This window comes from Caloenas nicobarica, chromosome 9, assembly GCF_036013445.1.
Source record: "Caloenas nicobarica isolate bCalNic1 chromosome 9, bCalNic1.hap1, whole genome shotgun sequence".
Classification (NCBI taxonomy): domain Eukaryota; kingdom Metazoa; phylum Chordata; class Aves; order Columbiformes; family Columbidae; genus Caloenas; species Caloenas nicobarica.
The window spans coordinates 16,767,360-16,780,073 of record NC_088253.1 but is presented as its reverse complement, the minus strand read 5'-3'; the positions used below and the strand labels follow the sequence as shown (position 1 = coordinate 16,780,073).

Below are 12,714 nucleotides of genomic sequence, written 5' to 3'. Positions count from 1 at the left end.
TCACACTGGTGTTTTTCTTGCTCGCTATTGGAGGCTGTTCTCCCTCCCCACCCCGCGGAGAACCGATCATTCCTTTTCCTGCCTGGTTAGTAAACACTGATGTCATTCCCCTCTTGTGTAATCATTTTGTCTTCTGTTTGTGTACATTAGTCTTCAAATTCTGTATGTGGGGAGGGGGAGAGGTAGTGCTGTGAGTCCTTATCAGCAGCTTGATGGTGGAAACAAAGGAAAAACTCCAGTGCCTGTAGTGTGGGGAATGGTCATGGTGGCAGTGCAGGACTGTATGTTCTAGTTCTCTGAAAAATGTGCTTTAAATTGTTGCATATATGTAGAAATAGATCCCCGCTGTGTTCAGATAGCAGTGTTATGGAGCAAAACGTGGGAGTGTTAAAATCCCATCAGGACTTACATTTCTCTTCTTTTCCCAGGTCACGGTAAAAATCACAAAGATGCTGCCTCAGTCAGGGCTACACACCCCATCCCTGCGGCCTGTGGCATTTATTATTTTGAGGTGAAGATCGTCAGTAAAGGTAGAGATGGGTAAGTGCCTTATTCCTGTTCAGTGATTGGTGATGTGATTTAGCAGTTCTGCTCTGCTCTGACCTCCTTTCCGGAAGGGTTAGAGGTCCCGTGGCTGTCGGGTGGAACAGGCGGGTCCGTCATGGGGGGGTTATATTCTCTTGGTTAATAGAGGTAAATGTGGTAGAACGCACTGGAAGTGGAGGCACTTACACAGCTGCTCTCTGTGCTGTTTGTTGTGGGCAGTTTTAAAAATTTAGGAAACCTTGGGTCTCTGGTGCAGTTTAAATTAAAATAGTTTTTCCCTCTTGCTAGCTAGGTCTGGTCACTCTGATTTCTGGAATTATGAGGCCTCAGAAGTGAAGTGAAATAGAAACGAGGAACCTTGAACTTAATTTTGGACTGTTAGAGAGATGTTTGCATGGAGCAGAGTAGTCATAGTGGTGCTTGAGCACTGGAAGGAGAACTTCTGAGAGTATTTTTTGAAACCCTGTATGCATGATCAAGGAAAAGATATTGAAAGAGAGGAAAATGAGATGATTGTGAATATAAACTAGAATCTGTGCTGTTTCTGTCATCGCTAGTCTAGAACTTGAATTCGGACTCATTATGTTAGGAAAGATTGCACCATGGAGTTTTGTGACAGAAAGCAACTGTGGAAGCGTGGGACATTGCTGCCACCAGAATGCTAAATATGAGAAGGTTTTTCCCAGCCAAATCATGGGTTTTGTGGTAATATTTAATACCGTAGGCTGTTGTGGAGGCTGCGTTTGCCCTGTCAGTCAATACCATGAACAGCAGCAAGTGGAGGAGCTACAGAAGCAGCAGATCCTGTTGGTAACGTTTGGTGCAGCCGCCCTTGTCTGGGCAGCACCACAGTGAACTGAACTGGCAGCAGGATTTGAATCACATCCAGTCTTGTGGTCACTGTATTGGGCATTATTTGGGTCAAAAATGTAACTGAACAAGGATGTATGTGGAGTTCCTTTAAAACCATATTCAGGATGTTGGGAAATGTGGGAAAGCAATAAAAGGGCATCGCTAACAAGGTCTGGGTTTCTACTGCTAGTGTAGATTTAATTTTTAATCATCTTAAAGGTATTATCAGTCTGCTGTGTGTATGCGTTTGGCATTTTTCGTTGCTAAAGGATGAATATCACAGATACAACTGTCCAGAAGGGAAAGCAGCACAGGAGAAGGTATTGAGTGTAATTAATAAATCCAGTCCTTCAAGAATAGCGTTTGAACTCTGGCCAGTTTAGAGGTCTTAGGGAAGTGCAGGAAACATTCCTACCGGAAATCAAATTAATAATTTCTAACTGTTGAAATGTTCTGCTGTCATTGTTGAGATCAGAGGTGGCCTGTGTGTAAAGGGACTTGCAAAAGATCTTGAATTGTTCTGCATTTAGACCTGTGATAACGATTGGGTTATCTGTGCAGAGGTGGATGCTAGGCTGAATGCTTTACAAATGCAGGGAAAAGACCATCTTTATTCTTTCAGTTCACTGACCTGGTGATTAACTGCTTGTCTCTGTTTTAAAACCCTGCACTTGATTAGTTTATGTAACTACTACAATTAAAATAATTTACAGTGATCTTCAAGACCATTTTCCAAAGAAATGGTCACAAATGGTTACAAAAGGTCACTGAACAGCGCTTAATCCTTACTACATTCTAGATGTATCTCACAGAGGCATAATAGAATTTGCTGCTTGTTTCCCAAGATCAATTTTCTATATTAATAGGCCATTTTTGTTTTTACTCTATTCTATAATTACTGTTTCCAGGAGCGCTTTCAAAGATATGGAACCGTGTGTATTATCACAGCAACGCAAACACATGATGTCGATGGCTGCGATCAGCAGTCAGGGCACCGGGGAGCCTTTGGGAGCCTCTCTGGTGGCTCAGCCACTCCCGTGCCTTGTCTTTCTTTTTCTGGTAGAGACAGCTCCAGTTTTTACCTTGCACACTGTGGTGCTGGGGGTTTGTAATTGTGAGTTTATATTGTAGCTGCTGCCTGTCTGTCACTGAAAAAGATGCTCTTGTGTGTCTCATCTTTGATAGTTTGAAGTCAGCCTGTTGGAGGCTTGGTATGTTGTAATAGTGAACAGTGGCAGATACATTTTTGTCTTAGGAAGCTCTCCAGTGTTTATGACACCATGGTGGCTCAGCTTAGAGGAGCTGAAGTCCAGAATTCTAAAGAAAGGATTGGAGGGAATGAAAGGGAGTTTTCAAGTGGTATAAGTGGTAAAGCATGTCCCTAGGAATGCAACCGGAAGCTCTTCAGCAAGGGGAGAGGAAGAAGAATCTTTCTGAGCTCATTTCCAGAATCAGTACTTCAAGTGTAAAGTCTCTGCTCTGTAGCTGGTTGTTTTATTTATGCTGTACAGATGGGTGAGGTAAGGGTCAGGTGATATTATTCACTATGTCTCTCTTGCTGGAGTTTGTGATAGCTTTTCACATCTGGGTTCAAAATGTGAGTGACTCACAAAACAAGACTTACTCAAAAAATACTTTGGAACAAATTTGACGAGTTTTGATTGATATCTTTTGCTCAATAACTCAAAGGTGTCACCTTTCTGTGCTAATAAATTGTTAGTTTAGCACTCCATGCTCTGGTTAGGTGCTGACAGTTGCTAATGAACAAAAGAATCTAAGGTTGCAGGTAAGAAGTGGGACAGAACCTCCCAGTGGCTTTTACTGGAGATGTAAGAATTCTGAAGCTCACATGATGACTTTCTGCAGCCTGACAGAGATGTTGCCCATATATGATGTGCTGTGGTAAGAGGGTTCTTGAGTTGGCATCAGACATTACCAGTTCTGGCTTGGTGGTGTCTCTTTGGTAGAGAAACCTGAGCTGTTGAGACAACTGAGGGATCAGCGTCACCTTTTTATCTCCTTAGCCCTATGAAAGTAACAGAAGGGAGGTGATTTAAATCTTATATGCTGTGGTTTTCTCCTTTGTTTCCTCCCACTGCATTGTATCCTAGCAGTAAAAGCAAATACCCTCCCCTTGCCCCGTTTTTCAGGCAGGTTACCTCTCTGCTCGGTTTTGCAAAGCCCAGCGTGAGGGAAGATGGAGGGACTGCAGCAGCACGAGACATGAGTTGCTTTAGACGGCCACGACACGGCATCTGCAGCTGTCTGAAAACCTTCCTCTTCTGCCTTGTCTTTCTCGCCAGCTCTTTAATGCAACTGCTCCATAAAGGTGCTTTTGTTAAAGAAGCAAATGAAATGATTTTGAAAACTCTTCCTTTACCATCGTAAGACTTTTCTGCCTCATCACTGGTAAAATCTAGCTTAGTCTGCTGGTGGATATTTCAAAGGAAGTACGGCATGCAAAAAGTCCATTTCGTGCACTTAAGAAACTGTTAAGATTTATCAGCATTTCTTAACTTTGGATCTTCCACTGCTCATGCACTGAGATATAACCACAATCCTTTGAGTTAAAGAAAGATGATTGAGACTTACTTTTAGCTGAATGGTGGTCATTTCTTGTCCTGGTGGTTTTAGTCTTCATTGATAAGAGGTCATGTTTATTTACTGGGGTATTTTTTTGTTTTGTTCTGGGAGAGGGAGGTTGAGTAACATGTAACAAACCAGATCTGTCAGTAGATTGATCTGTTGTTTGTGCTAATCTTTGTTTGGGAAGATGGTCCTTATCCTCAGCAAGTAGAGGAGAATTTAGTTTGCTGTCTCTAGGTCCAGCCCTCTTCTCACCTCCTTGTCTGTGCTGAACACACAGGGAGTGGTTCCACAACACTTTAAGACGATACAAGTTCAGATTGTGGGATTCTGCCCTTCCCTTTGCCGTATGTTTCTGTGCCTTCCCTCATGCTGACAATCTGTAACATGGTCCTGTGGTGAGCTGGTTCAAGGAGATAACTGGTTGAAAACTGGCCACATCAGAATAATTATGATGATTTCATCTGTTGATGTCACTGTCAGAAATTGCTGTCTTTTTTTTTTTTTTTAATTGAGGACACTTTTTAGGGTTCCACTTCCTGATGTGTGTTGAAGGAGAGTCAATAAAGGGATGAGCTGAGCTGGGAGAGGGAAGGGTAGGATTGCAGCAACCCTCATTTGGTTCCATTCAAAGTGTTCTTGAACAGTTTTGTCTTAAGACTTGCTGAGTAATTAATTCCTGAGCCATTTTGTGTGCATCTCCTGAGCGTTGTCAATTGGAACAAAAGGACAAGAGGCAATGGGTCACAAGTTGTGGCAAGGGAAATGCCAGTTGGACATAGGAAAGAATTTCCTTATGAAAATGGTTAAGCACCAGAACAGGATACCTGGAGAGGCTGTGACATCTATGTCTTCAAATTTGCCTGGACAAGGCCTGGTATAACTTCCAGAGTTACTTATGCTTTGGGCAGAAGGAAGAAGAAGGAAGGTCCCAAGGTCCCTTCCAGTCCAAGTCTTTCCGTGGTTCTCTGCATGGCTTGGTTCCAGCATTCCTCAGATGAGCAGACTGTCAGAAGTGTGTGTGACTCTTAGGTTCCTGAGCTGCCACAAATAACTCCTGCTTTTTTCACTGTGGTGTTCGTAACAGTTCAACCTTAACTATATGTGAAGCACTGGGCTCTTATCCTCTCTCATGTTTCTGTTTGCTGTTGATTTGTTAGCACATCTCTCAGCTTCTGTTTCCCCATTAGATGTTCTCTGCTTGGTAAACAGGAACAGCATAAGACTCATCGGGGCAGGGCAGTCAACCCACAACTTACAGGCTGCTGTGACTCAGAAGGACAGGTCATTTTCGTTGTCCTCGTTATGCTGGGGCAAGGTGGATTGTCTCATGGGTGGCAGTGCTTGCTCCTGACTGCTGTTGCAGTTTCCTGACCTGTTTTACCTCCCCCAGCTGTGCAGTGAGTTGTGATGGAGTGTGACTGGGGAGAACATCCCGGAGGCCATCCCTGACTGTGTGTGGATTCCTGATTCTAGCAAAAGTGACCTGTCCTGCAGCCCCTTCTCCATTTCTGAGCTGCTCCTGAGAAAGACAGTGAGCAGCCTGCGGATTGCCTTGGCAATGGCAGTTTGCTGTCAGCAGCTGTCTTTCCTGGTAACTGTTTGGTTTTGGACAGTGTCTCACTCACAGATACTCTGGCGTTCTGCAGCACCTCTGACCTCTCACTGCCCGTCCACAGTGGCTCCACGTGCTCTGTGCAAACGGAACACATGTAGTCTGCGGGCAGAGATGCCAAGTGGCTTAGCTCTTTGTGCCAGGGGAGCCAGGCGGTTTCACGAGGACTTTGAGCTGGATCAGTCCTCGATACAGTGCCTTCTGCATGTGAAGTGGGGAAGAGGAGACCCAGAAGGGCAGAAGGAGGAGAGTGGGAAGACATGGGCAAGGATGTTTTGGTAACTTCACACCACTGGCTTGAACTGTGTGATGGTTGTTTTGAGATGTGCAGCGTGTTGTCCAGAGCTGTGGGTCAGCACTAGCGTAGGTTGTGGGCATTTTTCTGAGAGAGGAAGGAAAGACTCATTGGAGGAGAGCAGCCAAAGAGCTAATCTAGTTTAGTCCACATGATAGTTTATTTATAATAAAATCTTCCTTTAGCTTTCTTACACAAGTACACCATATCCTAGACATAAAAATAGCTTAGTTTATCTCTGAGTGAAAAAGAAAAATAAAGGTCAGATGTATTGGTTGTTCAGCAGTCTTTACATTAGGAACAAGTAATCTCCCTCTCTTCCTTGCTTATGTTTCTCCTTGCCAACTTTCCATTTCTCTTCAGCATATGGTGAGTGTGATTGCTCTTTGAAAAGCCTTTCACTCGTGTGCTCTAATGGTTTCCAGATGCTGATAGAAGTGTGTCCATGAAGTGCTCTGACGCCGGTGGCTTTAGAGGCACGTTGTCTGTGTGCGTCCATCGGCTGGTTACACTGCGAACACCTTACAGTGTCGTGTGTGTCTGGATGTGGCTGTGGGGAAGGACGAGGAATATTCTGGGGCAACTGAGGATTTCTAGTGTCTGCACGTGCTGCGTGATCCCTTATTTGTATCTGATAAGCCTGTAAATAATTGATTTCCTCCCCCTTTTTTTTTTTTTCCATCCTGGTTTCCAAGAATCCCAAACCAGCACAGAGAGGGGGTTGTTCTTCTGTTTGAAGGTATGTCTGCGTACTTGAATTTATGCTGTTCCACAGACATTCATTTAAACAAACCAACACACAAATAAATCCCCCTGAGTAGGTTCATTAAACAGTTCGCACCTTGTTCCCATTTGCAAACAGTTTTGCCCGGGCAAGTCTTGCCTGCTCAGCCACTGACTGACTGAGCTTCTGTGCTCTGAAGTGTAGAGACGCTCTCATTTCTGTGGAGGTTTCACGTCAATTGATGACATCTCATGAGTTGTTATTTTTTGGTAGTTGTTCTCCTAAAATCTTGCAAAAGGGAGTAATATTGAGGGCAGCTTTTTCAGTGTAAGGCAAGTTGTGAGGCTGGAATATCTGACTTGCAGTTGATAACTGATTTTTTTAATTGCCTTTTTTTTTTTTTTTTTTTTTTTTGTAAATCAATGCAGTGGAACGTGAAACTGGGTGCTTTATAGCAGTATCATGGGCCCATCCATTGTGATAGTAGAATATAAAATTTTAATTAAAATAATGTGAAATTAGGAAACAAAATTGAAGTATTGATGGTGATGTGTGACTTTTTTGCTTGTGATGTGGGCATTTAGGTGTGTTTGAAGTCTGCGATCTCCTGGATTTCAGGCTGTGATAACTTCTTTTTCTGTGTTTTTTTGGTGTGTGTTTTGTGGTTTCATTTTGTTTTCTTCCAGTTAGAGTTGTGAGATTTTGAACAGTAAAGAAGAAAAATTTCAGGAAAAGTTGTGTGCGTTGTTTTTTTTTTCCTCCTCCTCCCTCCCTATTCTGCTATTTCTGAATATCTGTTATAGAAAAGGTAGGAATATAGCACAAGTCAACTCTTGCAAAATCAACTGGACATCTTTAGAATGTATTTAAAACATAATTATGCTTCAGTTCTTCAGAATATGTTTACAGTTAATAACTCGAATAATAGAATAATGAGAACTAATTATTTAAATGTTCCAGGCTTTTAGATCTAAGCAATTCTCTGTTTAATAATTAAATTGTATGAGTTGCGTAACTTTTATAGAGCAGAAACTTTTTTTCCTTCGGTTGTGGAGCTCTGGGATGATGAGCTGCTAAAGAACTTATCCTTTGCTGTGAGGCTTGACTCCTTTTTTTCATCTCTGCCACTGCCTCTGTGAAGCTGAATTAACCGTGTTACGTTGACTGTGCTGCCAGATTCATTTTCTGAACTGCTTTTCCAGGAATGGGGCTTACACTGTACCCATGGTATAAGACTGCATCTGTGTTTCCACAGGACACTTTCAAACCTAGGGATACGATCTTCTTGTTGACAACTTCTTTGTGTTGGTGCTCTCCACACCTGGCTTTGTTCCTTCTTGTGGAGATGTCCCATGTGTAGATCTGTGAATTCAGTGCGTGTGGCTTTCCCAGTGCTCTCCCCAGCTCTCTGGCTATTTGGTATTGTTCTAAAGAGAAAGTATTCTTGTTTGATAAATACATCTGTCAAAAGTTTCTGTGCGTTACTTTTTCTGTAATGTGTTTTCCACATTAAAAAATAGTTCTTGTGTAGATATTGCTGTTATTTTTTTCTGTCATTTAATGAAAACTTGTGTTAGCAGGTAAATCCTCCTTGCATAAGAATAGTTACTACGAGTTTCCCAATTGAAGCCTAAACCAGAGCAAATTAGCCTGTAAAGATGGGAGAATACCTCTTAAGAGAATCAGCTACCTGGCAGCAGAGTGTTTTCTTCTGTTTTGGGTCTTGCATTTATATTGTTCTCCCTGTGTTTTAGTGGAGAAAACCAGAACTCGAGCTGCTGTTTGAAGCGGACTGTTGTGATGGATCGAAATGCAAGATTAGTCTACAGTGTGGAACTTGCAGTTTTTCCTTGCCCTCTTTTGGATGCTTTTCCGTTAGATATTTCCAGAACCTCTAGTGTCTGTCTTTGCTGTTTTCTAGGCTTTGTTCATGCCCGGAAAAATGGCCTGTTGCTTAGACTGGCAGTCAAACAACCTTAAGCCCATTCAGTTGTGGAAACCTTTTAAACTTCTCTAATACGTTGGATAAAAATTTTCAGCGACTCTGAACCATGCATTTGGAAGTGCGGTTTGTTAATCAGCAGGACAAACTGAACAAAATTCCTACTTGTTTGGTTGGGTGTAACCAGAATAAATAATCAGACAATTAATGTCAGTAATGCTTTATGCTGTTCCCAGAGTGAACACACTATTTGCCACTGACACGGTTTATGTCAACTTTGTTCAATACCAGCTGACTTAGAGAACAAGTCAGCTCTCAAGAGCCAAAAATCTAAAGTTGGAAAACTAACTTGGTGGGACATGTGGGCTTTGGGTACAGCTGGTCCTGGTGGATGTGATGGTGCTTGTGCCAGGTGGAGAAGTTGGTTATTCTGGCCAACTCCTAGCGATGATTTTATAGGCTTGGATTATGCCTTTTCTCTCTTAAATAGTGCTCAAATCTTCAATCTCTGATTAGTGTTTTTTGTCTTTCAGCATTCTTCCATATATTGCTAATATACATCATCAATCTTTTCCCTTCCCGAATGCAGCCCAGGAAAGGGACAGACTTGACCATTTTGTGGCTGACAGATACCACTTGAATGTGATTCTAAAATTTGGAGATGGGAAGCTAACACCTTCATCTAGCAAAAAGAGTTTTTATTCTTCCTTTGCAGTTTTGTCAGCATTTACTCACAAACAGATTGAGAAGATGTGTTAAGTTACCAGATTAGTGCCTCTTAATTTTGTTCTGCTCACTCACCTTCTCATCTGTGCTCTTTGGCTTTTAGAGCTTCTCTGGCTCTCTAAGGGCTGATGTGCAGTGGACTCCTCCATGCCTCAGGATACTTGTAGCTCTTTTTAGTGAGCTCTTAAGAATTTTATTTTCTTGCCTTTATCTACTTCTTTTCAGCCTTGCATTATTTGTCTTTACTGACCTCTGCTTGGGGAATTGGGATTCTTTCTGGAGCCTGTCAGTGCTATTTCTGAAGCACTGTTACAGGACAGCACAATATCCATGAATAAACCCAGAACTGCTTCCACTTTAGAGATTCATTATATTCCATTATGAAGTAGTTTGAAAATAAATATTGTTAGACTGAGGAGTCAGAGACAGTTGGAATCCAGTATTCTGTGTACCATAGGCAATTTATTTTAGACAGATGTAACTTGTTTTTTCACTGCTTTAAAATAACATGCCCCTTCCCCCACCTTAACAGCAACAATGTGGTTTCAGGTGGTAAATTGATATGGGTTATCACTTCTCTCCACTCTTTAAACCTGGCATAAAGTCAGAGCCCTCCATAGACAAGAAGAGTGATAGTTCAGGGCTTTGCACAAGAGAATCTGAAAGTCTCTGAAATGCCACCAGTGTGATGAGGTGTATTATTAATCTCTATTTTAGTAATCTAGCTTGATTATTTTAGACTGAACTGTGTGTGTTGAAGGAGTGGGCTGCATGATAGCTGGGAGGACAGGATTCCTACCAGATAGGTGTGGTTATTAGGAAAAAATGGCAGGATGCAGTAAGGCTTTGAATCACAAACTCCTCTCTGGGAACATCCCTTGTTTAGCTCATGGCCGAGCTGGGTGCTTTGGTCTTGGCTCAGCCACATAATAAAATGCCAGTCCCAGGAATTTCTACCGCATGTTGATGATATTGTTAATTCACCAGCTGAGCAGGAAATGACTGATTTGTTGGAACTCATGGCCTACAAAACAAATCATTTAGTGTCTCTGTTTTTAACTCTTTAAGTTTGGGCCTTGGTGTATCTCGGCATGTGGGAAGGAGAGACGCAGCGTCAGGTGTGGCACCGTAAAGAAGAGTTCTGGGCCTGGGACCATTAGGTGGCCAACCAATGCTAAACCAGTGTGGTCTTCCACCTTCGTTTCCTCAGCTTTCAGATGGGGTGGATTTTCTCTGCTCTCTAGGTAAACTTCACAGGCATGTGGAAGCAGAGTGGTGTGGAGTGTTTCACCATCCTGACCTTTCAACAGGTTAAGAAATAATATGGGGAACTATAATATCTTTCCCGTCATGGCAGAGCCTTGATAAATCTGCTCTGCTAATTGTCAGAGCTGACACTTGAGATGAGTACACTTTTAAAGTTTCTTGGGGAAAGTCTTGTAGCTTTTTGGGTAAAGAAATACCTCTTTGTTTGAAGTATACTGCCCAGGTCCAGTTATGACCATGGACTAATTGCTTTCTCCCTCCTTCTGCCCCACCTTTATTTATTTTGTGTATAGCAATGCCTCCCAAGTGCTGGGTGCTTTCCAGGCATTCAAAGGGAGATGTTCTTTGCTCATGGGATCCCGAAAACTGCAGAATATAAAGTGCAGGTATACATGAGTTCTGTTGCTGTGTTCTCCTCTGTTCTACCCCACCAGTTCTTCATTCCGGCCCTTGAAAAGCCAAATAGATGCAAGTACTGGGATTTCAGCATTAGCTACTTGCTGTCAAAGGGCAGGTCTGTTCTTAAGTTTTTCTGCTGGGTTCATGAGGGTTTTTGTGTGTTGCTCGCACAAAGTATCTTTAGACTAGCCAAAAAACTTACATTGACTTTTTGGCAGAATCTCTGGGTGTCATGTTTGTTCTGAAGAAACGTAATTTGACTGGAAGAATTGCTTGTCACATGAGTGGATTCGCCTTCTGGGGATAAACCAAATGCAGCCGTCGCTGTGCTCTTCTACTTGTATGACTGTGTAATGCTTGAAACAACCTCTTCAAGAGATCCCTTGGTTTGAATTTAGTTTAGTCAAATACTGCCACTTCTGTGAAATAACTTTTCTTGTAGCTTTTTTGGATAATTTCTGCCCCGTGACAGAATGTTTCAAAAAGATGGATGCAATTTCAAAGATACAATGATTTCAAATTTGGTCTGTCTTTTTGAAACACCCCATGTAATGCTTCCTGGCAGAGTCAGTGCATCTGAGATCTTTTGTATCTTTACGAGTTAAACTTTAATTCAGAAGTACAATTGTCGTTTTGGCTCCTTCAATCTCTCTTCCAGGGAAAGCCTTTTATTGGCAGAAGCAAAAAAAAAAAAAAAAAAAACAACCATATACAAATTTAAATTGCAACATTGAAAATATCTGCACTGCACAATCCACCACACGACTTCTCTCAGGAGGCAGAAGCGAATTCTGTCCTATTTAAACATCCCTGTGCTGGGGTAGCACATGTGCTGGTGTTTGCTGCTGAAGTGCTTGGGAACTGAGGGGAGGGAACCAAAAAGCTTTTTCTCTTTGAACTTAATCTTCCACGGTCACAGTGCTGTAAGATCTAGAGGGAAAAACGTTGGCAGTTCTGCTGGTTGTGTGCTGGGCAGAGGCGTGCGGGGAGCATCCTCTGGCATGAGGGTTTGCAGCCAAGGTCCGTCCTTCATCTGCGGTGGTCAGGAGGAGCCCGTGTGTGGATAAAAGAGGCAGAGCTGATGTTGTGACAGGTGGTAAGTGTGGCTGATTCAGTCCATTCAAATTTGAAAAAGCAACCAGTACTGACTGGGCAGGATGGAGGTGCAGTAGTCCTGGAAAAATCTGGTGCTATGGTAACTGCCGAGGCTGCTGGTAAGTGGAAATGACTTGGGATTGAATCACTGGCATGTGTCTGCGTTTATTTTTGTCTGTCTGCTCTATTTGGAATTGATCTACTGATGCAGCATTTTTGAAGCTTCTGATCTGGTGCGGGGGGCAGTTCCCAAGTATTCAGTGCTCACTGCTGAAGAGGTGGTTTTAGGAGGTTGCTTTTGCCTGGCATTAGTTGAGGTATATATCTTATGTATGATGGATAATGGATTTAGATGGATCATTACCCAAAATCCTCAAAAAATTTTTCTTCTTTTTTGTTCCCCCTGTTTAGAAGTGGGTGCTAATGTTTCTTACATTTCTTGTGTACTGCTATATCAGTGCTTCACTTGCTGTGCGTTGTCTTCTAAGAGGCTCTTGGAATCCCTCAAAAAGGGCCTCAGATAACGGGCACCCCATATGGAATCCATCGTCACCTGAAACCTCCAGAACCAGGGATGATTCAGAGAGGCAGAATATAGAGATTTATGTTGAATGATATTGATTTAATATTATAATTTATTCATTTAAAAAACCCAAGCAGTAGGTTGT

The 12,714-nt window shown here is 42.4% G+C and overlaps 1 protein-coding gene across 1 annotated transcript in view; it reads left to right on the top strand.

Moving 5' to 3' along the window:
* Nucleotides 1-12,714, top strand: part of RANBP10 (RAN binding protein 10) — a 70,192-nt gene that overhangs the window by 657 nt on the left and 56,821 nt on the right. Inside the window, exon 2 of the mRNA XM_065640964.1 lies at nt 429-540. Coding sequence (XP_065497036.1) covers nt 429-540 — 112 coding nt within the window. The remainder of the gene's footprint in view (nt 1-428; nt 541-12,714) is intronic.